We start from the raw sequence: 27918 nt of genomic DNA, 5'->3' as shown, positions 1-27918 counted from the left end.
GGGTTCACCACCATCCCCTGCCGGAGCCTCGTGAAGCTTTAGGTGTTTTCGCTCAATAAACACTCACAACGCCCGGTCTGGGAATCGAAACCGCGATCCTATGACCGCGAGTCCTTTTAAGCTAACTCTTGTGGAGGACTCATCATTAGACCTTGGGCCCAACAATGACACTTCATGCATTGAGTACATATTAAATTTTATTAAACCTCAACAATATTTCTCAAGCAATGAACAATTTTCATCAAAACATTGTGATACATAGGGCAGGCAAAGGTTTAAAAGTAAAATTCACTTCCATCGGCGTCGTTTCTATAATACCGAGGTTCTGTTGAGTATAACTTAGCAAAATAACTAACATGTTTCTACGGTCATCTCACCTTGTTTCATCCCTGTTGAAAACCTCAAGGGAGCTGCTCCTTGTCACCAGACATGTTTGAATAGTAGCTAAATCTCCTTCACATCACAATCTTATTGTTGTACATCAAGCTATATTCACCGCTACGGTGAATATAGCTTGATGTACAAATAATAAAAAAATGAATAAATAAGATGGGATGGTCACGTTAGGACCTCTTTTAATCATAGGTCTGTTTCATGCTTGGTTGAGATAGAGATAAACCACAACTATGCAGAAGCCTCAACAGGATAACCTAGCTTGTTAAAAATAGCAGCCAAATTTCTTACAAATCACATGTACTGTATTTCTAATGAAAGGAAACCATCGAATAATATAGTGTCGTAGATATGGTTGAAAGGGCAGGATATGATCTATTATATCTAGTGCGGTATGTTGCCCGATGTCCTCCTAGTTCGAATACTTTGAACATGGGTCATCTTGACCAGCATTGACAACGTGCTTAAAGAAGCACCGACTGACATACCGCGTTTATAGCAAGGGAAGACAACTTCAATGTGTTACGAAGAGAGAAAGGAAGTAGAAGGGAAATAACTCTGAATAACTAAACTTAAAGAAATAAAGCAATAATAATAAGAATTCTTCCAGAAGTAATTCAAATCTATTCTCGCGCCGAAACCGTGTCTTCATTCATAAATTCTGTAGAGATTCGAATTACACCAATCCATTGGAATATTGAACAGTTGCAGAAATGATTGACATCAATAAAAGTTGTACCTACAACATTCAGATCGAAGATCTTGCTCGAGTTGTGGAGTTTTCTCCTTATGGATTATCCTGTAAATTATTGGCAATCGGCACAAATAGCCGCATTATTATTATCTCATGCCGTTTCCCTGTGAGTTCACATATTTTTAATTTTGTGTTTCTAATTACATTTGCTTGTACTTGTTTGTTGTTTGTAATTAACTTAGACTTCATATTTATGAAGCGATGAGTTTTTCGTATACTGAGTTCGTCAGCGATTCGGGTTCGATTTTAGGCTAAAGTCGTTTTACCTTTTACACCATGCTGCTAATAACTTATGTTCCCTTATAAATCCGAATCATCTTGTTCAAGCAAAGGAAATTAAAATAATAATGATAATAATGAAAGCTAGCGTTTTGGAAGATCGTTGGAACCTATGTATATCCCAATTATTGATTTCTTTCGAAGCCGGTAAGCGTTTTTTTTGTTTTTTTTTTTTAGAAGACTGAGTACCTTGTTAATCAACGTTGATTATGATTGATATTTATTCTGCTAACAACCTGGTAAGGATTATTATACAATGTTGTGTTTGTGTCTGGTGTGCCGAGTAAACAAACACGAAGCAAATCGAAGCAATATAAATGTCTCAAATACTTTCTCTCTCTCTCCACACACACACACACACACACACACACATCGTTTGTACTTTAGTTTAATCGTTACTCATCTGAATGAGATCTGAAATTAAATGCGAACTCCCGGTGATAGATTTGCTTTTCTGTTAGTTGTAGTTTAGTTTGTGACTTTCCCGTCCTTTTATATATCCAGAACCACATTGTACAACATAACTTCCGATATGATTGATTTTAGAGGGAGTTTGTTGCTATTTCTAGCCTGTCAGACAACCGTTTCAATGCATTGTTGTTGTTTATTATACTAATGACTTCTAGCATAGCTCTTCGTCCTCCATCAGGTAATTCTTACTATTCCATAATGTTGGTGAACGACGGGTATTTATGCCTCTTTAATATACTGCTTATATCAGCGAGTGAAAACAGAGATACCAAAAATTGGGTTTTTATAATCGGTGAGATTGTTGTCGTTTAGCCCCGGGTCAACTCTGATTAAGCAAACCTATGATCAAAGGCGTTCCCACTGTGACCATTCCTATCTGTACGTTTATCTATAACAATATTGGCTAATGTACCCTCTTTTTTTTTTCTTAATCTATGAGAAAGTTCATAGAAGACTGTGTTGTTTTTTGAAAAGCAGTAAAGCGGGATTTGCAGATTTGACTTCTGTTTTTAGCAGGTTGAACAACCAGACTGTTCCATGTAGTTCTTGACCTTCTAGAAATAACAACCAGATTGTTACCAACTGTCTTAAATAAAGAAGGAGGTCACACCAAACAGTGTAGTCCCTCATACACTAAAAGACAGGATGGTTATAGCTGAAACGGCTTTAATCATCACTCTGCTCAATCATGACTGACCTAGAACTAAATATTAACTTGATGAAAGCTGAAGACTGTGCTGATTAAACTATTATCTTCTACTATTGAATATCAAGGATATGTTATCAATAAAAACAACTTGTATTAATATGTCTGTCACATTTAAAGTAAATTACTGTCTCAAGTCCTAGGGCTCACAGGGGCCAGCTACCCAGTTTCTACGATGTATAAGTGACCAAGATCACAACATTCCCCTCTGCAACATCTGTTGCAAAGTTATTCCTTTATAGCTGAGTGGATTGGAACAGTGTGAAATGAAGTATTTTTCTTGAAAACATAACACACTGCTCTGTCCAGGAATCAAAACCACAACCTAGCAATCATGATTGCAACACCCTCACCACTCGGCCATGTACCTTTAGGATTAATGATCCCAAATGTGATACAATCAAAAGATACAGTAAACAAGCAAACAGAAAGTTGTGTCTTCATCCCCTTCTCCTCACTGACCTTTGCCAATAAATCAGATAATTAATTTCTTAGTTGATATTCATTAGCATGTTAAGGCAGTGAGCTGGCAGAATTGTCAGCACATCTGTCAAAATGCTTGGTCTGTCCTTATGTTCTGAGTTCAAATTCCGCCATGGTCAGCTTTGCCTTTCATTCCTTTCAGAGTCAATAAAATAAATACCAGTTGAGCACTGAGGTCAAAGTAATTGTCTTATTCCCTTCCCTGTAATTGCTGGCCCTGTGCCAAAATTTGAAACCATTATTATTATTATTATTATTATTATTATCATTATTATTCAATATTCTTATTTTTATCACCTGCTTTCACTGCACTACCGAGCACAGTTATGTGTGCCTTGGGTATGTGCTGTGGTTTGTTTTGATGTTATTATTTTTATTTTATCGAAAGTGGTTTACATATGATACATGTAGTGTCAAGCCGTGTTATTTTCTGTATGTTATACGCACATATATATAAGTCCTGGCGTTATGCATTTGTCTGTACATTTTTTAACCATATCTAATGTACCTATTATTATAGGAATTATTTCTATTTTCGGGCTCCATGTTTTGGTATTGTTGTTGTTGCTATTATCTACATTATTATTGTCCAAACCTTTCAAATTTTCTTTTCTTTTTCAACAGGAAGAAGATGCAGAATTAAAAAACATAGAATATGAAGAATTACAAATATTACAAGCCGGTTGTGCCATCACTGCTCTCAGCTGGAGTCCAGACACTTCTGTTTCTCATATCACAAATTTTATCAAGTATGTATCTTCACAGTCATTGATTAAGTGAAGTTTTAGAGACGAAAAACAATGGAGAATAATGTCCATGTGTAGGATTATAGCATTGTTAATTATTTCCAGCAAGTAATTTTTTGAGGGAGGGAGAAGGCTACAAAAGTAATATTGGACAGAGTCATAGTGCTAATAGGTAAAGTATTAGCCTGCCTGTTCATTTGTTTTAAGTTCATATTTACAGCAAACATTTCATTGTGTCTCTAAACCAAGATTGTTTTACTATGTGCTGATCAGTAACTGTTGAAGAATAGAAAGTAAAATCTTCTGAAATGTCTTATCATCATTATCATCATCATCATCTAACATCTGTTTTCCATGGAATACCTCATGTGTAAATCCAGTCAAACTAAGAATAGATGGGTCAATCACTAACGATAGGTTTCAGTGCTGAGTTAATCTTTTAAGAAATGAAGTAATGTAGATGGGAGGGAATGAGATGGTTGGATAATATCCCTAATATCAGTTGGTCATGCTTGGGAATTCAGTGACAAAGTGTAATGATGGTTACTTCTGATAGGACCTTATGGACAAGGTACCTGAGGACTCTACTCTGGCAGTCCTCCTAGGAATAGGGGGTAAAGAAAATGTATAGATGGATGGATGAATGGAATATCACCAATATTTATTAATGTTTGTTTTGTTATAAATATTTTCTTTCTGCCACCAGGCTTGCTGCTGCAGGAATGGACCATAACATAAGGCTTGTGTCATTTGACCTGAAAAAGGAACCAGTTGTTGAGGTATTGTATTATCAAAACTATTCCTTTATAACCGTTTAAGAGTGGAAGTTCACCCCATGTAGTCCGTCATGTAATCTTTCTATCTATCTCACTACTTTGTCCTTATACCCTATCATTCATTGCTTCTCCTTCTTTACTGGTATATTACTAGATTGTCTTCTGTTTTCCTGTCATTCTTTGACCCTCAGGTGTCCGTATCATAAATGGTCAGTCTTATATTCTCTTTATCTTCTGACCATTTATCCAGCCCAAATATTCTACTTTTTTTATATTCAAACCAGCCAGATCCAGCCTCTCACATCTATCCTACAATGTCATTCTAAAAGTAAACAATCACATCATCAAAATCTCAAAGCCACAAAATAATGCAGGATTAATTCAAGGCAATGTGACTAAATAAGTATTACATTTGATAAAGTAATCTGAATGATAAAGGGTTAAAATCCTCATTAAAAAAATGTATTTATAAATAGAAAACAATATGATTTCATTTCTTATTTCTGTCAATGTTGGAATTTATGTTCAGGAGCTGTCTGGTCATAAAAGCTTCATCAATGCAATTGCTTATGAACCAAATGTAGGGCAACAGCTTGCAAGTGTTGGTGATGATAATACCTGCAGAATATGGGAGACCAGTGGAGAGGAATCTAAAACGAAGGAAGTGTTGTGTTTTTACCTGATGTCACCAGGTGTCAGTGTTTGTTGGCACTATGAAGAACCCAAAAAGGTAAAGTAAACTTTTATATTTTAGTTCAGCTTCCTTATATTGTTATTATTGGTTCAAATAATCGGTAGAGTGTCAGACAAAAATGTTTGTAATGTTATTTAGTACTAGTTGGGTACTGAGATCGATGTAATTGACTAATCCCCTCCGCCTAATAACTAGCCTTGTGCCTAAATTAATAACAGTTGTTGTTGTTGTTGTGGTGGTGGTGTTGAGTTCTGGTTCAAATGACTTTCTGACTCAACTTCTGTTACTACTTGAAGTTATTTCATGTGTGCTATTGATAAATATCCTAGGCAAATGTATGAACATCACAACTGATACTCCTTTGTTGTTGTTTCATGGTCACACACTTCCTGTTGAGCCTCAGCCTATCTCTGATTTCTGTGGTGTTAAATAGCTGAAACACATGAAGAGGATACCATTCTATCACAAATGACCTTTCCCTCAGACAGAATTGAACTCGTGTAGTGAAACCAAACCTGGGACATTGTCATTGTGAAGCAAACTTCTTAACCATTCACACACTTATTGTGTCTACACACATCCGTGCACATATGTCTACACACATTCAGACTTATTCATTTCCTAATTTGTCTTTCCTTATCTTCACCATTCTATCACAACTTCATTCTCATTAAATAAAATGTTATTTTCAGTGGAAACACTTTTCTTGTTGTCAGTCACTTTTAACTTATGGCTTTTGTTTTTCTCTTCAGATTCTTGTAGCACAAAAGAATGGTATAATTCGGTTTTTCAGTCTTCATAACCAACAACCTATCATGTCACTGGACTGTGGTCAAGCCCCACTCATGGCAGCAGATTGGTGCCATATCAATTCTCTTGCTGTTGTTGCTGCTGCAGCCACAGATTGGATATTGTTTGATTCCTCTGTATCTAGGTAGGTTCATCTGATGTAGTTACAAAAGCTGGTCAGCACACCATTGTGCGGTTTGGTGTACAAGGGATTTCTTACGTAGCATATGATATTATTTTTTAATAAAACTATAGACTGTTATTGTTAATGTTAAATATTATTATTGTTATTAAGGTGGTGAGCTGACAGAATCATTAGCATGCTGAGTGAAAAGCTTAGCAGCGTTCTGTCCATCTTTATGTTCTGACTTCAAATTCCATCACAGTTGACTTTGCCCTTTATCCTTTCGGGGTTGATAAATTAAGTACCAGTGAAAAACTGGGGTTGATGTAACCGACTAGTCCCCTTTTCCAGAATTTCAGGTCTTGTGCCTTTAGTAGAAAGGATTATTATTATTGACGATGATGATGACACTTAGCTATCCCCATGGAAAAATCATGTTTTATACATACTCTTATTTCTATTGTGATGCTTAAATTTATAGATCTTTGTTTCATTACTATAAAAATTTTGATTATAACTTTGATTTTATTTCATAGTTAAGGTTGTTTATAGCACAACTTTCAAACACGCATCATGACAAACATTATTACTATTATTATAGTTCAGTAGTTTTATTTTTATTGTGTGCTTTTACTACAGAACTGTGTCGAGCTCTATAAGCATTGAGCATTGCAAGCTAAAGATCACTTGTTAATTCTGCTACTAGCAGTGATGAATTATAGCCCCCACAGTACCTTGGTGGATGGAGATATAAATGCAAACCATGCCATTGATTTCTTGGCTGTTGTCTATGTCATATCCTCCAACTGGGTTTAAATGCAAGGGCTGCACACTGGAACTTCAATCCAACTCTTGTTTCTCCTTAGTCTCTCTTCAAGATGACTCCCACTGTCAGTTCCGAGTATCTTGAATGCTCTTTCTCCATTGAAGAGCTGCATAGATAGCCATGCACCTAAGTTGTTTCCCCTGCCTCCATGTTCTTGTTAGTGCAACAGTCTAGCGTCCAATGCTCTGTTGTAACCTTATGTCATGTTCTTAAATGTTTGATTAGCTTGAGTTGAGCCAGCTGAGGTTACTCAACAAATTTATACTTTGTTTCTCTGTTCCGGAATCTAACAAACCAAGGTTTAAAATAACAAGGGAATTTTAACGAATATTTTGCTGCTGTTATTTTTCTGTCAGTATACTGTTTCGTATTTCAGTGGTCCAGCTGATAAGAAACAAGCCCATCCTGATGGTATTACTCAGCTTCGTTGGTGTAAATGTTCAGACAACCTTTTGGCCACCATTGGACATCCAGGCTGTCAAGTAAAATTATTCAATGTCAAAGGTCAACAGGTAAGTGGTAACAGAAATAAATAACTAAATAAAAAAAACACCATTTCTTTTGTAAGCAGTAAATTTTCTTTTTACTGACAGCTTTCATTCTTTAGACTTTAACCCGCCTCAGTTTATTGCAATAAATGTTCCTCCTTCTCCTCCTCCTCCTCATCATCAAACATCCATGTTTCCTGCTGGTGTGGATTGGACAGTTCGACAGGATCTGATGGACCCAAGGACTGCATCATGCTCTGGTGTCTGATTTGGCATGGTTTCTACAGTTGGATTCCCTCCCTAATACTTTACAGTGTGTAGTGGGTGCTATTTTCATACCACTGGCACTAGTGAGGTTATCACAGTTTGCAAGATTGTGGACCCCTAGGGAAAAAAACAACTTTATGCAAGGACTTGAGGGACAAAAGACAAGTAAAAGTACAAGAGAAGGGTCCAGAGCAGAACAAGTTTTAATTTTCTATGTAGAGGAGCTACGTACAACTCACATTTTAGAAGAGAAGAGTGGGTAGAAGTGATCAAATGGAGCCTGAGGGTGATAAGATTAAAAAATGATGCATGCTGTATCATTGTTAAACCTTTTCAAATGTTTACTGAAGTATTTCTCCATTCTCTGTTCTTTTGCATACTTCATGTCTATGACTTCTGTTCTTCCTTCGAATACTTTAATTGCTCCTTCAACTACAATCGAAATATTTTGTTGTATTGATCTCTCGTCAGTCCAAATCGCTATTTACAATGTCACTTCATATTTTCTACACATTCAAAACTGCAACACAAAACTGGGTTTCTTCTTCAGAACCTTTTCGCTCAGGGTTGTCAGTTTCTAATTCATTATGAAGCAGGCGTAAACTCTTTCTCCTGAATATTGTACCTATGTCAGTGATGACCTCTTACTCATTCTCAAACAGCTTGGGAACATGTAGACAAAAAGTCGGTGAGTCCTTAAAGAGTTTTTAACTATTTTCAAAAATATAGTGCAGTTCCAATCACCATCATCAACCTCAACATTACTATCTTAAACCCAAGGATTCATGTGCAGTTTCCTGGTTTCTATGGTGTACAAGTGACCACGATCACAATATTTTCCCTGAATAAGATGCTAGTCCATTGCAGTGTTACTCATTTACAGCTGAGTGGACTGGAACAATGTGAAATGAAGTGTTTTGCTCAAGAACACAATACACCCCCCAGTCCAAATATCAAAACATGATCTTATGATTGTGAGCACAACATTCAGACTACTAGGCACCAATGGTGGAGAATGAACTCACAATCCTTTGACTAAAAATCCGCTCCTTACCTATTTATTAATTTGGCAGCATGATTTTTCAATGTTATATATGTTGTTACAGCAATGTGTAATGTTATTTTGATCACTATTTGATATAACCATATTGAAAATGACTGTTGAACTGTGTTTCTTTTGTTTCTTTATAGTTACTTATGTCCCAGTCATACGCTGTGGGCTCAGGACTTACATGGCATCTAAACCTACCAATATTTGCTGTTGGTGGAGACAAATTTGTATATTTCTGGTCAGCAACAGCTTCTTGAAGTCATACTTGTTATACATCTATATTTCATAGTTCACTTTATTTCTGTAATAAATCCTTTTTTTTTAAATTCTTTTTTCTTATATATATATTTTATGTATTTTATCTACTTGTTTCAGTCATTAGACTGTGGCCATGCTGGGGCACCACCTTGAGGAATTTTTAATTGAATGAATCACCTCCAGTACTTTTTTTTTTTAAGTCTGATCTTTATTTTATTGATCTGTTCTGCCGAAACACTAAATCATGGGGACATAAACACCACAGCACCGGCTGTTGAGTGAGGTAGGATGCGGGCAAGCACAGACACAAAGAAACATACACACATCATAATCATTTAATGTCCATTTTCCATGCAGGTGAGTCAATTACAGTGACCCCAGTATTTGACTGGTACTTATTTTTATTGACTCCAAAAGGATGAAAGGCAAAGTTGACCTCAGCAGTATTTGAACTCAGAACACACAGATGGACCAAATGCTGCTAAGCATTTTGCCTGGAATGCTAACGATTCTGCCATAATGTTTCTAATATAGGCACAGAGCTTGAAATTTAGAGGAAGAAGAAGGTGCTCACTGGTACTCTATTTCTCTGACCCAGAAATGATGAAATGCCAAGTTGATTTCAGCAGATATTGAATTCAGAACACAAAGAGCTGAAATATGATGATGATAATTATTTCACCAAGTTTGAAATTTTGGGGGCAAATGTTAGTCAATTATATCGATATCAATGTACAACTGGTTCTTTATTTTATAGACTCCAGAGGAATGAAAGGAAAAGTTGACCACAACAGGATTTGAATTCAGATCATATAGAGCCAGACTACAATGATAATAATGTAAACAAAGAATATAACAAACTGCAAATTTATTAATTTCAAAAACTACAATATTATGAAGGTTATTATTATCTAAACCAAGGAGGTATAGAAAGTTTACTCCAATTCTTTTGTTCATCAATTGATTGATTTTTCTTCAGGTTTTTGAATTCCTCAACTTCTTTCTCAATATTGGTTTTCTTTCCATCAAAAATATCTGGAAATTCAAATGTGTGGTCTCCACCCTGGGGAATCAAAATAACAATATAACTTATAAAAATGAACTGAAAAGGATGACATATTTATTCAATTCTTAAACTTCAAACCCTACAATGTAATTTTCCTTGTAACCCCATAAACCTCCCTATAGCAAGAATTTCTAGCAACTAAATATATATTATGTCTTAATGTTTACTTTTATATGCATTGAGACAGAATTTTTCTACAGCCAGATACAAGCATAAAAAATTATGATAAATTTATTAGAAAATATCCCATATCTAAGCTAAATCATTTGTTAGTGAGAATTTGCTGATCACTATACAAGGAGAATCTCCCATTGCAGCTTAGAAATAAAAAGTTAATTTCATATAAGAACAGGCTTCCAATTTTGCTTTGTAATATTTTAGAGGAAACAAAGGTTTGGTGAGAGGAAAGATTGCAAGTTCAATCTAATTAATAATAACAAGCTTATTGTAAATGAATAAAGATATACAAATGAAAACAAAATCCCAAACAATCTTCTACACATATCAAAACTACAATTACCTCCCTAATTATACTAACCAGGTTGCTACCCATCACTGTGCTACCAGTAAAAATATTTGTTAGTCTGTGTTGCATTGTGCTGACAGAGTTCCATTTAAAATTCCCATGTTTTAAATCAAAACTTAGTTATATGGTGAAGACACTACCTATCTATCTATCTTTCACTCTCTCTCTCTTACTGTATTTCTCTCAACAACTTTTTCTCCTCCCCTTCTTCCCTCCTTCTACACATGTTATGACAGACAGACAAGTTGAGATGAGTTTGACTTTTACAATATAAGATTATTCATGGATTTTTTTTCTTTTACTCACCAACTGAACAAATGCCATTTTGTAATCATCTTCACGGAAAGCAACATATCTTTTTTCAGGGTGTTTCTTTTCTTCACCTGGATATTAAAAGAAAAAAAAAAGGAAACTGGCAGCAATTGCAAGTAAATTACAGGAGCAATATTTAAGAAAGGCATGGCTGCCATGACCATGAAATGTTCAGTTTCATAATAGGTTAAATCTACCTGCTTAGCACAAGGTACCACAGAGAGGTATAACTGACAAGAGCTTCATTGTCACAAAAACCAATAAATGATTCATTGATGCAACAGTGCTGATTTTATTTCAAGTAGGCATTAAAATATTCATGATGATCTCACCTTCATAAACTCTTGTTGAAACAGACACTACTGGGACTTTGTAGATCTTCTCTAAATAGTTTTTTATATCAATTTTACTCATCCTGCAAAATAAAGAACAGAGAAAACAAGTGATTGCAACCTGAGAGAGAGTGTGAGTGTGTGTGCATGTACACAAGAGATTATACAGAATTGCTTAGAATATACTGAAGACCAAAAATAAACTGTTAAACTAATTTAAACAAAGCTGAAATAAAAACTAAGCACCTGTTTTCTGTTTGACTTCATGGTATAGATAAATAGGAGTTGTGACTTTCATACCTTTCCCAAAAGTGTTTCAGCCGTGTGGTTACTGCATAAAACTGAATTCTTGTTGAATTCTTTCTACTTTGACACCACTGGCGCTGTCTCACACACTTTTAATAAGGCGTAGGAGTGGCTGTGTGGTAAGTAGCTTGCTTACAAACCACATGGTTCCGGGTTCAGTCCAACTGCGTGGCACCTTGGGCAAGTGTCTTCTATAGCCTAAGGCCGACCAAAGCCTTGTGGTAGACGGAAACTGAAAGAAGCCTGTCATATATATGTATATATATGTGTGTGTGTGTGTATATATTTGTGTCTGTTTGTCTCCCCAACATCGCTTGACAACCAATGCTGGTTTCTGCTAATCAATTTCTGAGAGACTTTGAAATAGAGGAAGAAAAACTATACTTACTGTGGATGTACAATGAACTGAACTCTGTTAGGTGGAACTTTTCCTTTTGGTTTTACCATTTTCATCCAAAATTGTGGAAGAAATAAATAGCGTTGTGGATCGCCTTTCCAGTATATTGGATACTGAGGAATACACCGTTTCCATAAGGGCCTACATCAAGGTAATCAAATGTATAATTTAAATAACATTATATGATTGATTGATGGATTGATAGATGGATGCATGGATGGATAAATGTATGTATGTAGATGCACATATATGATCAAAAATCAAAGGGCTTGCACAGGCTCCTGTGACTCGTCAGTTTGATGCTCCACCTGTAGCTGTAAAATTGATGAACATCAAGAAAGCCCCTGGGAATGATGGCATTGTTACTGAATTTGTTTGGAAAGATGGTGATGAAATATTGGGGCTTCTTCTCCCAGGAAGACATAGGATGAGGTAGTGAAGCATGATCTTTGAACGTTGGGCCTCATGGAGACAATGACTAGTGACTGAACCCTTTGGTGGGTGATGTGCTGTGCTTGAGAAGACCTGTCAAGCCAAGTGAAATCATAGTCGTGGCTGTTGTCAGTGGCACGTAAGTGGTATGTAAAAAGTATCTTTTGAGCGTTGGGCCTCATGGCCAGTGCCAGTGTCGCATAACTAGCACCTGTGCCAGTGGCACGTAAAAAACACCTTTCAAGTACTGGGACTCACGGAGGTAATAACAAATGACCAAGACCTTTGGCAATACGCTGTGCTTGAGAAGGAAGATCCATCCATGGCAAATACTGGTGTCATGCAACTGGCACATAAAAGCACCCATTATACTCTTGGAGTGGTTGGCATTAAGAAGGGCATGCAGCCATAGAAACCATGCCAAATCAGACTGGATCCTGATGCAGCCCCTCAGCTTACCAGCCCTGGTCAAACCATCCAACCCATGCCAGCACAGATAATGGATGAAGTATATGATGATGATAATCTCACACACATATTTATATTGGCCAGTAGTTCATATGTCTTAAAAGAGACTCTAAAATATTTGAACACTTTCTATATATATATATATAGCAGAAGGCCTTAACATGAGCTGTATAAAAACAAAATACATGCAGAAGGCTTGTAAAAGCCACAGATATCACTCTCTCGTCTGGACATAACAAATGAAATAATTAAACACCATCGTGACAGTCATACACAAAATTATAAGGATTATACCTGACTCCAGAATATAACTGGCACTTATCATATCAACTCAGAATATACAAAACACCAAACCAACTAATCCGTAAGGTAAGTTTGTCTTGATGAAGCAGAGATGCGATTATCCAGTTTTTTTTTTTAGAAGCCTAAAACGTACTTTGCTTTTTTTAAAGACAATAAGGTATGATCTGGGAGAGATTTAGCTCTTATTCGTAATGGGTCGAGCGACTGCATAACCATTTTCAGACTGAGTAGGAGAGGAGTTGTTATGGTTTGGATCCAAATCAGCCCTGATAAATGACCCAAAGCGTTTTAGAAGTGGCCACCCTGTCCAGCTTCCAGCCGCAATGTTTCTGGAACTACATTTTCTTACGAGTCCTTATAGTTTAAGACGGTAATGAATGACTTGATGAAAATTTGACTTTTATTTCTGGCAAACCGAGTGACTATTTTATCTTATACAGTTCTTCGATCGGTCTAATTTCAATGATATTATTGTCGATTCCATTAACTGTAACCTTGTTCTATTAATTTTGGCTTTAACACAGACAGCATGAAGGAAATTTAGTTAAAATAATTGAATAAAGGCAAAACACAGTAAACTTGATGCAGACATTCCAAAAATCCTCTGGTCTTGTTTCAAAGAATAAGGATATTTTTTCATCGTTGTTTTTACTTACATAAAAGAGTATTTACTTAGGCATGACAGTGCCTTTACTTAAGATATAGGCCTGACCCCTAATATCATCAGGATAAGATTTCGAATGAATATGATTTGGGATAATGTTTATTATTGTTTGAGATGAAAAGCATTCCTGTGCGGACCAATAAGTGCATGGAGGTCTACATTAATCTAATGTGTCCTTCGTTATTTAAGGGTATTTATATGGGATGTTTTAAATCTACAGAGAAAGTATATTACTTTACAAATATAATAAACGTTGTATGTTTGTGTAAACACACGCACATATGTATGCTTATGTGTGTGCGTGTGTATATATATATATATATATATATATATATATATATATATATATATATATATTAGTTATCAGCGATGGAAGCAGACTTTTATTAAATATTAGGTAAACGAGAGAGATAAATAAACCAGGAGAGTTAGGAGGAGATTTTGTCTTTTGCTTTGGAAATGAAAATTAACGACCATTTCGATGATCGACAAAGCATAAACATATGCCATCCATTCTTAAGAAAAATTTCACAACAATTTAGGACTATATGGAAGTAAAACACATGCAAAAATTTCAATGTGGCTAGCTAGATTATTATAAATGGCTCAGAATATGTTATTGAAGCGGTATTACTTACAGTCTGTGCGCCATGTTGGTTTAGTTTATCCTAGTGTCATCAAGAGTTATGTCCTTTGGATCGTGTGCTGCGCAAGCTTCGTCTTGAAGAAACGAAAAGTAGTTTGGTTGTTACTGTTTTATTTTTATCGGTTAAGGTAGCGAGCCGGCAGAATCGTTAGCACACCGGATGAAATCAGTTTTAACTTTCTGAGTTCAAATACCACTGGAATCGACTTTGTCTTTCATCCTTTTAGGGTTGGTAAAATAAGTATTAGTTGTGGGTCGATGTAATCGATTAGCCTCTTCTCTCAAAATTTTAGGCCTTGGGCGAAACGCTTAGCGATATTTCGTCTATCGCTACGTTCTGAGTTCAAATTCCGCCGAGGTCGACTTTGCCTTTCATCCTTTCGGAGTCAATAAATTAAGTACCAGTTGCGTTCCGGGTTCGATCTAGTCGATGGCACATTCCCCCAAAATTTCAGGCTTTGTGCCTATAGTAGAAAGGATTATTATTATTATTGTTATTAGCATTATTATTCATTCGGTGAGCTGCCAGAATCGTTACCACGACGGGCGAAATGCTTAACAACATTTCGTTTGTCTTCACGCTGTGAGTTCAAATTCCGCCGGGGTCGACTTTGCCTTTAATCCTTTCGGTATCGATAAAATAAGTACTAGATGAGTACTGGGGGTCGATGTAATTGGCTTACCCCCTCCCTCAAAATTCAGGCCTTGTGCCTATAATAGAAATAATTTATCATTATTATTATTATTGCTGTTATTATAATTATTATTATTGAGTGAGAGAGCAGTGCATACCATCAAAGTGACACTGGGGTAAAATATACGAAGCCCATTATACCCATCATGACTACCCGTCTGATAAGGGTACACCAGGCACATGTATCACAACCATATGTGCGCGACATGGTGATCTCATATCAAGATAATAGTTTTGAACAAGTGGTGATCTATTCAATCATCAGCGTTTGAAAGCCAGAACGTTGCTATGTACTTGTATCATTCATGATCTACTTTTTGCAGATGCTACTGCACTAGTAGAGACCCCCTTAGAGGAAGCTCAAGGACTTCTATAGTGGTATTTTTGCTGCATGTAAAGCTTTTGGTTTGACTATCAGCATAAAGAAGACGGAAGTAATCCACCAACCTTGCTCTACTCCTAAACAAATTCGAGGTGTCAAGCAGAGGCCACCGGTTCACAATTTTCCTGACACTTGTATATAGGTTGATGGGAAAAACCTAAATTATGTGAGGTCATTTACATATCTTGGTAGTAATGTGAATTTGTGCGCTTCCCTTGAAATCATCAACCATCTTGCAAAGGTAGCCAACGCATTTGGCAAACTCTGTCATCGGCTATGGAATGAAAGGGGCATCAAACTTGACACCAAGCTACCATTCTTATTTCTCTCTTGTATGACATAGTTTGCATGGTGGGATGCCCTTTGTGATACCAACCACTTTACAGTGTGGACTTAGTGCTTTTTCTGTGGCACCAGCAGCAATAATTTGCAAGACAAGACCCTTCAGCTGAGGTGGAGGACTAGGATAGAGGAAGGGTTACTTTGCGCTCAAGTTATAGGGTGGTGTATATAAGTGAAGTGAGACCAAAGATTGGATTGAGTGAGTGGGTGGGTAAGTTTGCAAGATTGCAGAAGGAGAATGGGAGGAACATGACCACAGTCCAATGAATGAAACAAGTAAAAGATAAGACACCAGAAAACTGTTCACTGAAGGACTTTGAATTTCATGGGGAAAATGAGTTGTGTTTTATAAGTACAGTATCTTATTCATCAGTGTTTACATGCTTTATTCAACCAGAACTTTGGCATTTGTTAATGTTAGTGGGCAATACTGAGGACATCATAATTTACATAGCGCTAATAATGTACATAGTGCCCATTTCCTGATCAAAAGTTCATATACCAAATTTTTGCGCATGTACTACCCACTCACAAGATATTATTCCCTCATGACCAGACATATTCTTCAAGAATATTGGAAATGAATTACACAGCTTGTATCACGGTGGCAATTATTTACAGCTGTCACACGATGTCAAGATAGGGAGACACAAACGAATGTGTGTGTGTATGTATGTATTATTATTTCTTATTTCTTTATTGCCCACAAGGGGCTAAACATAGAGGGTACAAACAAAGATTAAGTCGATAACATCGATCCCAGTGCGTAACTGGTACTTATTTAATCGACCCCGAAAGGATGAAAGGCAAAGTCGACCTCGGCGGAATTTGAACTCAGAACGTAACAGCAGACGAAATACCGCTAAGCATTTCGCCCTTTGTATGTATGTATTATACACACACACACACACGTCAGGCTTTCAACTTCCTTCTACCATATCTTCTCAAAAGGCTTTGGTCAGGCCAGGGCTATAGCAGAAGGCACTTGCCCAAGTTGTCACACAGGGGGACTGAACCCAGAACCATGTGGTTGACACGCACACTTCTTACCACCAGGCCACAACTAACCTAATTGAAAAGCGAATTTCTCAATGAAACAAACATGGAAGCCATTTCATTTCACTTATCCCAATAATGTTTGCTCTTGAGAAATGCCTAGCCGTTAGACTATACAATTTGACGTTGTTTGTATATTTCTAAAGAAATAAACGTATACGACACAAGAATCTAAATCCTAAATACAAAGGAAAAGGCCGGTTGAGTATGAAGTGAAGAACGATATGAAAGGGAGATCACTCGTAAACACGAGGCTCATCGCGGAATGGCGGACCCACACTGTAGCAGCAGACAAACCACCGCGACACCCAGAAACACTTCTGCTACACACGAAATAACTCACTACCTCAATGTTGAGAATGCAAAATTTGTCGCTTTTATTATGATTATTGGTTTTATTGCATATCATGGAATTATACATTTAAAATACGGTAAATGCGTCATATTTATTCAAACAATTCGCATTATTTTTCTTCTTGCAATATCCCAGTCTATTTCACATAACATACAATCTGTCAGAGATTATGTTACTACGTACTTTTTTTCGTCAATTGTTTTGCCTCTTATATCTCAAATATATTATGTAGCATATATTATTTTTTGTGAGGCCTTGTTTACTGTATATCTATAAAAATATGTCTAAAACTATTAAACTTGGTTTTCGCATCAAGAATACTTCGTTACACACGCACGCACACATACATACACTAACAGATGCACACATACACCGACAGATACTAACTCAGGTATCGTTATGATCACATATACACACGTTTGCTTTTTATGTTCACAAAATATACTCACTAACTTCAAACTTTCATTAATAACTATATTCATATATATATATATATATATATGCCTATATATATATATATATATATATATATATATATAAGAAAGAGAGATCTCGCACTGTCGCGTTGAGAATTCATTCCGAAACCACTAATTGTAACTGAACGATAAGATTGATGCAGACGCACATCCACATACTGATAGATGATACGATACTGTGTGTGTATGTATATATATATATATAGCATTATATAGTTAATATTCAGTATTTAGTCTTAGTGTTGAAATTAGACTCCGGGATTTTTCTTTTTTCGGCGGCTTGCAATGAGGATTGACCCGATGTATCAGACATAGTATGTTGTGAATTGTATGTGGTATTGAACTGACACTACCTATTTACCTGTGTACCATACACATACAGGTAAAGGTTATCAATAAAGTCTCTCTCCACAAAGATTGAAAACCTAATACTATTCGAAACAGGCCCCTAAAACACACACTTCTCCATGTATGCTACATCTTATCAAAATAAACTTCGCGCTGACATTATGTATCTCAACAAATTAAAAAAATATATGTATTCTTTATTTTCTCTAATAAATACCAGCAATGTACACAAAGTAGAAATAACACATACATGATTACTTAACAAGAATATTACTACCAAGTATGCACAGACTAGCGAATGTACATCAACATCATCTTCATTTAACGTCCGTTTTCCATGCTGGTATCTGTTGGACGGTTTGTGAGAAGCTGGCTAGGCAGAAGACTGCACACATACAATGTAAATATTGGAGGTAAAAGCAAACCTAAAAATTGTTATATCAAAATAGGTTAAGCGTGACGAGTAACTCAAAGATAAAGACCTTCACTAAAATTCTACTTTTAAGTGAAAATGTGTTTTCATCTAGCTAAATCAGGGTGAATATCTAAAGTAAGATTAATAATTGAATTAGAAACGCAATCAGACTCCAGAAATGGAAGGAAAGTAGTTCAATAATTAATTGGTTTAAGTATTTTAATAATAAACATTGTTGGGGTCACTCAGTTCGATATTGTTGATTTTTGCCCTTTGATCTCTCAATTTCTACTCTGTTGTGTCAGACAACAAAGAAATTATTATGCACACAAAGTTTCTAAGGACTCTGCCTCAGTAATAATATAAAAAATAACACACAAACAAAAAACAGCTGAGCCTATAGGATCATTCTTTATTTGTATGGGGTATTCGATGGTGTAGATGAATCCAGTCTTGCTGCCCTACACTCCCTACTACAACAGTACCTGGTAATAGGCAACTCCCTATTACAATAGTGCTTTAATAACATTGGTTTTAAAGATAAAATTACTTACATCCCTAAACCCCTGCTAAATCACAAACGATAGAACATAAGCACTATATGGGAATGACAGGGAAAATCAAACAACATTACTTTCACCATACTTCATCCTTCAGGCTTGTTGAACAGAAAACGATTTTATCAAATTTCTTTCATTTGGCTCTTAACACAATGAAACACTGATTTTAATATGACATGGAAAATAATAGAGTGAAGTACATACTGTATGAAGGGTACAAAAAGATGCAGTTTATGAACACATGAGAAGTGACTCCTAAAAGCATAAAACAAATTAATGAATTTCCTAAATACAAGATCTGAGTTCATCTGTAATTATTATCCTACCTGTACACTAAATTCTTTACTATATTCATTGTCGACTTTCACTTTACTGAAAGAATCCCTGTACACGGCTTAAACAGCACTAAGCCTCTTTAAGTTTCTATTCACCAAATCCACTAACCACGCTTTGGTCAGTCTGGGACTACAGTAAGTTATGAAATAACATAACCATCATCACTGATGCACTTGATTGTTTTATGAAGTATTCAAGCAAATCTTGAAATATTACATGTTTTCAGGTATGGCAAACAAATCTAATTTGGATTTTGCAAATTGAATTTGTAGGTAGAGCAGTGAAAAAATGTAAATCTGTTTCTACAATTCAAGCCACTTCAGAGCCAAGTGTATTGTACACACTGTCATCATTTCCTATGATGTACACTACAATGAACAGCATATCTTGCATTGGAACTTGCCTAGACGTGTTAAGAATAGATATGCAAATATTCATTTCAGATTTCGTTGTACACAACACAAATAATGATTTTTTATCAGTTAGTAGATATAAGCACCAATCAGAAAACAATTTGTTTGCTGAAAGTATAAACAAAAGCCAGCATCTGTGTTTAGGTCTGGAGTTCTGGCTGCTTCTGATTGATGAGACTAAAGCATTCCAAAACACTGGTGTCCCAGAATGGTGTGCACCAATGAGCTGAGTGTGTTGAACAGCCTGTTGTCATAAATGGGAGAAGTTGTTTTCCTATGACATACTCTACAATGACCAGCATATTTTGCATCTGAATCTGCCTTGACATGTTAAAAATAAATATGCAAATAATCATTCTAAATCTTGCTGTAAATGGTACAAATAATGGTGTTTTATATATATATATATATATATACTTGTATATGTTTGTGTGTTTGTCCCCCCCCCCCCATCACTTGACAACCGATGTTGATGTGTTTATGTCTCCGTAACTTAGTTCGGCAAAAGAGACCGATAGAATAAGTAACTAGGCTTACAAAGAATAAGTCCTGGGGTTGATTTGTTCGACTAAAGTCAGTGCTCCAGCATGGTTGCAGTCAAATGACTGAAACAAACAAAATACATGCATTACAAAATAACACGTATACATATATCAGTGCAGGTATGTGTGAAATGTATGTGTATATATGTGTTTGTGTGCTTATTATTTTGCTTTTTTTTCTTTTAACAAAGTTGACTGTTCCCTTATTAACAAAGAAATGAAACTTTTCTGTTGGCTTGCATGTGTGTATGTATCTGTATATATATATATATATATATATATATATACACACATACAAATACAAGCTACACAAAAAGTGAGCTGTGATTTGAGAAGTTTGTTCTATTTGGCACTTTTGTGTTTCCAGAGCCTCGTGAAAGTAGAAATATTTAGTTGACAGAAGTACTTTATTTGATGGCATAAAAGACACGTGGACATATTAGATGCCTTCTAATGTCAGCAGTGCGTATTCAAGGCAAGTTTTTACGCATCAGAAAGCTTATGGGAGGCCCAGCTTTGCATATAGTATCTGGGTGGGTGTGGCGTCTTTTTTGAAAGAAGTGTACCTTCCATGTCATCAATTACGGTTGATATTTACCAGGCCTAGAAGTGAAAGTGTCTTCCTACTAAATGAAGCTATTAAGAAAAGAAAGTTATATAATGCAGGTGTTTTCAAACTGTGGTCCGCGGACCACAGGGGGTCCGCAAGGACAAGACAAGGGGTCCGTAGACAGCAAATACTTTTTATGGGCAATTTGATTTTATATGTTTTTTAATCGAAATCTTTTAATTGACAATAAACCTATGTGTTAAATACTGTTAAATAAATAAATGTAAAAATATATGTTATTTTAAGCAAATATTTATGTATAAATTTCATGAGCATTTATAAGGGGGTCCCTAAGGTAAAGCCTGAAATATAAAGGGGTCTGCAAGTCAAAAAGTTTGAAAACCCCTGATCTAATGGACAACAGAGTAATAACTAGATAGTATAAAGCAGCCAGTGTGATGTCATTATTGAAGTTAGATCCTCCAAATATTGTGATTACATTTGTAATTAATGTGAGCTATTAATTACTCAACTGTAATGAATGTTAATAGTCAGAATGATAAATGTAAATGCACAAATCGCAATTACTTTTCTGCAATTTATGGCCTTCTTCATTGCATTCGACTTTATCTTTGTTGTGGTGACCTGAATTGTGTTGGTGGTGTATCAAACGTTGTCACAAGAAATTATCATTGCAAATAAATACATTTTTTTTACAAAGAAAACCCTCTCTTTATAAGTCATCAATCTTATGTATTGGGCATATGACATGACGAATATAAAAGTAATAAGACTTGAGTGTCAGTCACAGACTTTGTTGAAATACTGTAGGAAATTTACTTTAACCTCTGACATAAGCTGTAAGTTTGTGGATAGATAAATGGGGTACACAGTTACTGATGAAGATTCCAGCAAGAATTGAACTGTGCATATACAGCTTTTCCTTCTTGTGCTATCCACAAACATGTTGAACAGACGTATTTATTGTAACACACAGTGTTGGCTAACAAATCTATAAATATTTTCTGTAGTACATTATAACAAGTGGAGGCACATGGCCTAATGGTTAGAGCAGCGGACTCGCAGTCGAGGGATCGTGGGTTCGAATCTCAGACTGGACAATATGTGTGTTTATGAGCATAATACTTAAGCTCCACGCAGCTCTGGCAGAACCTAATGGCGAACTTCTGCTGACTCTTTTGCCACAACTTTCTCTCACTCTTTCCTCCTGCATCTAGCAGCTCACCTGTGACAGACTGGCGTCCCATCCAGGTGGGGAACCTATACGCCGATGAAACCAGGAAACCGGCCCTTATGAGCCAGGCGTGGCTCGAGAAGGAACAAAAAAAGCAACAATACATTATAGCAAAGTTTTATTATTTGAATAGTTGGTTAAACTACAGCTCTTAATTCTTTCTTTTTAAATAATTAATAATCTTACAACATAGCTTTAAAAGAAACCGCACAAGACTCATCTTTTAATTAAAATAACAACTCATAAATTATTCTTTCTCATTTAAATCTGTAAGAGAAAAAAAAACCATGGTATTATTTGTAAAACGTGAAAAATACATCTTGTAGCATTTCCTATGCATTTAAACATGTAGTGGACTAAAATATGCCATGACCTTTTAAAATTGTTCCTTACAGCATGTAAAAATGCTTTTTAAACAGTAAAATGAAACAAGGCACCGCATGTAATGTTTTTTTTTTTTTTTTTAAATTTTTTTATGGGAAGGGGTTATATGTCAGCTTATTTTAAATGTTTAAACAACTAGTGAACTGAAGCACCATATGACCTTTGAACTTTAAATGTATGTAAATAAACATTGAACTGAAATGTTTGTGTCACTGGTTGTTAAAGTTTGGTAAACAGAACCATTGATAAAGTAAAGTACATTATAACAAGTGGAGGCACATGGACTAATGTTTTTAAGAAGCGTTTTTAAATATATTTTTTATGCTCAAGGGTTTAGTTATTTTGATAAATGTTTGATAAATGTTTTTTTGTTTAATTAATTTACTTTGCACCTACATGGTTCCTGGTTCTGTCCTACTGCTTGTCGTTTTGGGCCTATGTTTTCTACCATAGCCTTAGTTTGACCAATGCTTTAAGAATGGAATTTGGTAGAAGGGAGACTGTATGGAGGGTCATCTTTTATGTATGATGTCTACATGTATGTACGTTTGTATATCTGTTGATGATGTAGAGTGCAAGACGCAAATATTGGTAGGAATACTGATAAATTAGTGGATTCAAATGAAAATCCCTTGTAGTAATTGTTCCAGCCAAGAATCCTGTCACAGGACCTGAATTTTGTCTTTCGCCCAAACACTTGACTCCTTTTCCCCTAAATTCTCTTCCCTTCTCTCCCATTACACCCCCTCCCTCACACATTCAGTCAATCTAATTCTTCACTACTACCATCACTAATAGACCAGGACTGAAAAAATCAAGTTTCAAATCCAGACCAGTATTATGTACACATAGGAAAAAAAAAAAGACATTGTGAAGACTGGAAATGAAGTTGATCAAATTGTACTAACATGTAAATATTAAAACATTTTTCAGATCTTGATGTAGATTTATTGTACTAAAAAATTTTAATTGCACTAAAAAAATTCTGATTGTATTAAATATTCTGTCTTTATTCCAGGCAATGATTCCTGCAAATGGCTACTGAGTGATGGGCGATTCCCAGGATATAGTACATGGCAACCATATGGATGTATGACTCATAAATATACTAAATCGTAAGTAGACAAATATTTAATTGTTCATTAGCACAAGAATATATCATAGTGTTACTACCTTTCATTGCCTTCAATGGCTTAGTCAGAAGAAGAATAAAGTTTCTGACCCCTTTTAGAATCCCTAAAATTGCTGGGTGATCAACAGGAAGTTAAATTCAGAGATCTGAGCTGAATTTTGAGGCAAATCTTGGAATAGAGTTGATTCCACTCAAGACATCTAAAGATGAGATGGTGATGATAAAACAAGTACTGGCTAGCCAGCTCCTATCAAACCATTCAACCCATGCCATCATGGAAAACAGACGTTAAACAATGATGATGACACCCTATTTCTAGAAGATCAAACAACCATATAGAGGTTCCCTTGTTAGTCTGTGTTCAGTTCAAAGAAAAATTAGTTTTCTATCAAAAATAGTAGTCAGTGTGTGTATGTGTGTGTGTAAGCAAAGTGATTATATGCATATGTATTGGTTTGAACCTATACAATACATGCTGGCTTTAATTCAACAAAATTGCATTTCATGGTTCTAAGTCTTCTTGTTGCCATGAAAGAAATTTTTTTTCTCAGTTCTCTCTGTTTTCATTTACTTTCCAGTTTATTATATTTATTTTTCTTTTTACTTCTTTTCTCTGTCTCTTTAATTTTATTTAAAAGTATGAATGGAAACAAAAAAGGGGAAAAAATGGGGTAAATAAAATAAAGTATGAAATTGTTTAGCCTGGGTTAGTTCTGATTGAGCAGACCTGTATCTTGCAGGTAATTGGCCAAATGATGGAACACAACGCACATTTGTGTTGTTTATGTAATAATGTAATACACCAGGATTCTGTTTCACTGAGGACCCTGCAGTGCACAGGAGAATAGAAAGTAAATTAAATATGGGAAAAAAGAATAAAAGAAAGCTAAGTAGACTCAGGCTGTATGGTAAGAAGCTTGCTTCTCAACCACATGGTTCTGGGTTCAGTTCCACTGTTTGGCACCTTGGGCAAGTGTCATCTACTATTTCCTCAGGCCAACCAAAGCCTTGAAAGTAGATTTGGTAGATGGAAACTGAAAGAAGCCTGTCGTATATATGTGTATATGTGTGTGTCTTTGTGTCTGTGTTGTCCCCCTGCCACTGCTTGACAACTGGCGCTGGAGTGTGTATGTCCCCTGTAACTTAGCGGTTTGACAAAAAAGTTTGATAGAATAAGTACCACGCTTTATAAAAAAATAAGTACAGGGGTTGATACATTCGATAAAAAATTTTTCAAGGCGGTGCCCCAGCATGGTCGCAACCTAACAACTGAAACAAATGAAAAAATAAAATAAAAAAGCAGAAGTGAAGAAGCATGCCCTAGTGGTTAGTGAGTTGTACTCATGATTGTAAGATTGTGGTTTCAATTCCCTGGTCAGGTAGTGCAGTGTGTTCTTGAGCAAAACACTTCATTTCACATTGCTCCAGTCCACCACTTAACTGTAAATGTGTTTTAACAATAACTGGGAAGTTAATTCTGTGATGGACTAGCTTCCCATTCAGTGGGGGCATGTTGTAATCGATGTCATGTAGAAACTGGGTGTAGTTCCTTTTACATTAGTCCTTGGTGTTGTGAAAAAAAAAAAATGAGTAAAAGTGGCAAGGGCCACAACAAACACTTTCACAAGCAAATTATGGGTGTGGACATAGCTGTATGATTAAGGAATTTGTTTCATTACCACATTGGTTTGCAGTTTCATTCCACTGCATGGCATTTTGGACAAGTGTCTTTCTGCCAGAGCCTCAGGTTGCTCCATGTGTGAGAGACACACATTTTAGAGAAGGGAAACTGCTACTTAGCTGGTTTTATATGATGTTGTTATAACAAAAAGAGAGAGTTGAGAGTGATAGAGAGAGAGAGAGAGAGAGAGAGAGAGAGAGAGAGAGAGCATGCAGAGAGAGCTTGGTATAGAAGTCTAATTATTGCTGGAGAACACAAAGATTTGTTTTCTCAATGTCTATGTCATATCTCCTGTCAAACTCTTCAAACAGAACAACATTTAAAACAACATGACCTTCTTGTAGGCAGGAGGAGATGATTTTTGTGTCAGATGCCATGTTGTCTGCAACTGATAAAAACCTGTTGAATGCTCTTCTTTGGAAAATAGATTTGAAACTATTGTTGGTTGTAATGGCTACTGAGGATAATGATGTTATTAAGGATAAGGATAATGGTGGAGTAGTTAGTGCTGATGATGATGATGCAGACGATGGTGATATAAATAGTGATGATGATGTTAGAAATGATCGTCATGGTATTACATCATCATCGTTTAATGTCCACCTTCCATGCTAGTATGGGTAGGACAGTTTGATGGGAGCCAGCCAGGCAGAAGCTGGCACCAGACTTCTGTGACTGTTTTGGCAGGATTTTTACAGCTGGATGCCTTTCCTAACACCAACCACTGAGCAGAGTGGACTTTGTGCGTTTTACGTGGCACAAACACAGGTGAGGTCAGTTTTGGCAAGGTTTTTACAGCTGGATACCCTTCCAAATGCCAACCACTTTATAGTGTGGACTGGATGCTTTTTAAGTGGTACCTGCACTGACAGGATCACCGTGTAACTTGCAAAACAAAAACCTTTTGGAGGAGATGATTTTTGTGTCAGATGATGAAAGGTTATAATGAGACGGAGAGACAGAATCAGGTGTCTTGCTGTAGAGGAGGTACAAGGATACCTGGCCGGAGAGAGAGTATTACAAATGATAATAATAATGATAATAAATGCCCTAATGCAATACCAGGCACTGGCTTTCTTAACTGGAAGTATTATCATGTACATGTTCTGTCTTGGTATATAAGATGGGCTACAGCAAATATTCTGCTCAATACCACAGATTTGCTTGTCAGTTGTTTGACCTTAACTAGTTGAGCATGTCCCTTGCTGGCTGACGATATGTGCATCTCTGATCACAAGCAGGAGTAGTAGGGGAGCATCATAGCCATGTGTTCAGAGGAATTCTTTGAGGTTTGAATAATTCACTTCTGGAAAAATGGGTGTTTTGTTCATCAGCCTTAACATTTTTGATACCAACCTAATACAAACCTTATTCAGGGACCTTTTGAGTGGGATGGGCTACTCAACCTGAAGAAAATTTTAACTGGACCCCACATGCAAGGTTATGCACTGTTTATCTTGATATGAGATCACCATGTCTCACACATATGGTTGTGATGTAGATGCTTGGTGTACCGTTATCAGACAGCTAATCATGATGGGTATATTGGGCTTCATATGTTTGTACCCCAGTTTCACTTTGGTTTGCATGTGCTGCTCTCTCACTCAGTAATAATAATAATATATAATGTTAGAAATGATGTTAGTAATGTTGATGGTGATGGATATTAATAGTTATGATGATGATGATGGTGATGAGAAATAATATACAATTAATGAATAGGAAATATTTATAAATATTTTCATGAAATATTACATTGATATGTTGGCATTATTAATTAATGTATATCACAGTTATTGGAAAATTAGTTTGTTTCCTGGAACATCATTGATTCATCTTTTCAATTAGTTAGCTATAATTGTGCGAATCATAATATATAATTATTAATTTCTATCATAGGCACATGGCTTCAGACTTTGTGTGTGTGCACATGTGTGTACCTGTGTGTATGTGTGTGTGTGTGTGTGTGGAATGAGGTGGGGGCGATAGGGTAAGGATTGGTTATAACAGTCCCTATTGAAAAGATGAGATATTAAAGGTGATCATTACTTGCATATATTAGCATATAATTATTGAGGGGTAGCATGGCTAAGTGGATAAAAGATGTTGTTGTTTAACCTAATTTGTCTTAGTTCATTGTATTTAAAGAGTGTGTGTGCACTTTTTCATGACCATATTTTGTATGAAATATGTTCCCAATGTTTTGCAATTAATTTTGAAAATGAATTTTTTTGTTTGTTCCTGTTTTACATGCCAGCACCATGTAAAAAGCACTTGTACTGGTGCCACCTAAAAAGCATGTGCCGGTGCCATGTAAAGAGAGCACCTATGCCAGTGTCACATAGAAGCACCCTTGCCGATGCCATGTAAAAGGCACTCAGTACACTCTGTAAAGTGGTTGGTGTCAGGAAGGGCATCTGGCCATAGAGACCATGCCAAA

At 36.1% G+C, this 27918-nt stretch overlaps 3 protein-coding genes across 6 annotated transcripts in view; 2 read left to right on the top strand and 1 right to left on the bottom strand.

Annotated features, from left to right (window-relative positions):
• The first annotated feature begins 950 nt into the window (after positions 1-950).
• On the top strand, positions 951-9173 carry LOC106868100 (nucleoporin Nup37). The gene is made up of 7 exons (XM_014913220.3): positions 951-1253; positions 3711-3835; positions 4539-4611; positions 5138-5338; positions 6055-6236; positions 7418-7553; positions 8988-9173. Exons 1-7 carry the CDS (start codon positions 1107-1109, stop codon positions 9102-9104), a joined length of 981 nt encoding a protein of 326 aa, XP_014768706.1. The 5' UTR covers positions 951-1106; the 3' UTR covers positions 9105-9173.
• A 783-nt stretch (positions 9174-9956) lies between these two features.
• On the bottom strand, positions 9957-17240 carry LOC106868101 (large ribosomal subunit protein uL23m). The gene is made up of 5 exons (XM_014913221.3): positions 14550-17240; positions 12036-12185; positions 11342-11424; positions 11004-11080; positions 9957-10168 (listed from the first exon to the last, which is right to left on the bottom strand). The coding sequence occupies exons 1-5, from the start codon at positions 14561-14563 to the stop codon at positions 10013-10015; spliced, it is 480 nt and encodes a 159-aa protein (XP_014768707.2). The 5' UTR covers positions 14564-17240; the 3' UTR covers positions 9957-10012.
• A 48-nt stretch (positions 17241-17288) lies between these two features.
• The window catches only part of LOC106868097 (N-acetylneuraminate (7)9-O-acetyltransferase), a 62587-nt gene continuing 51957 nt past the window's right edge, over positions 17289-27918 (top strand). For 2 of the 4 annotated variants that reach the window (XM_014913215.3, XM_014913213.3), the window contains exons 1-2: positions 17289-17462; positions 23684-23780. In XM_014913215.3, the coding sequence (XP_014768701.1) occupies positions 17297-17462; positions 23684-23780 (263 nt within the window). In that variant the 5' untranslated portion in view covers positions 17289-17296. Of the gene's footprint in view, positions 17463-22939; positions 23576-23683; positions 23781-27918 lie in introns of those variants that run through there. The other 2 variants (XM_089338804.1, XM_089338803.1) reach the window with 2 other exon arrangements.

This window comes from Octopus bimaculoides, chromosome 21, assembly GCF_046866305.1.
Source record: "Octopus bimaculoides isolate indiv1 chromosome 21, ASM4686630v1, whole genome shotgun sequence".
Taxonomy (NCBI): Eukaryota; Metazoa; Mollusca; class Cephalopoda; order Octopoda; family Octopodidae; genus Octopus; species Octopus bimaculoides.
Note: the sequence above shows the minus strand (reverse complement) of the source record. Positions and strands in the feature narration are given on the sequence as shown.

Bases quoted from the DNA above. Each gene is read 5' to 3' on its own strand.
- LOC106868101 (XM_014913221.3), bottom strand. The intron at 11,425-12,035 runs GTAAGTATAGTT...TTTATTTTGCAG, and splicing joins CAGTTCATTGTACATCCACA to GATGAGTAAAATTGATATAA. The intron at 10,169-11,003 runs GTGAGTAAAAGA...TTGATTCCCCAG, and splicing joins AAATGGCATTTGTTCAGTTG to GGTGGAGACCACACATTTGA.
- LOC106868100 (XM_014913220.3), top strand. From the start codon at position 1,107: ATGATTGACATCAATAAAAGTTGTACCTACAACATTCAGATCGAAGAT. The intron at 3,836-4,538 runs GTATGTATCTTC...TTCTGCCACCAG, and splicing joins CATATCACAAATTTTATCAA to GCTTGCTGCTGCAGGAATGG. The intron at 6,237-7,417 runs GTAGGTTCATCT...TTCGTATTTCAG, and splicing joins TTTGATTCCTCTGTATCTAG to TGGTCCAGCTGATAAGAAAC.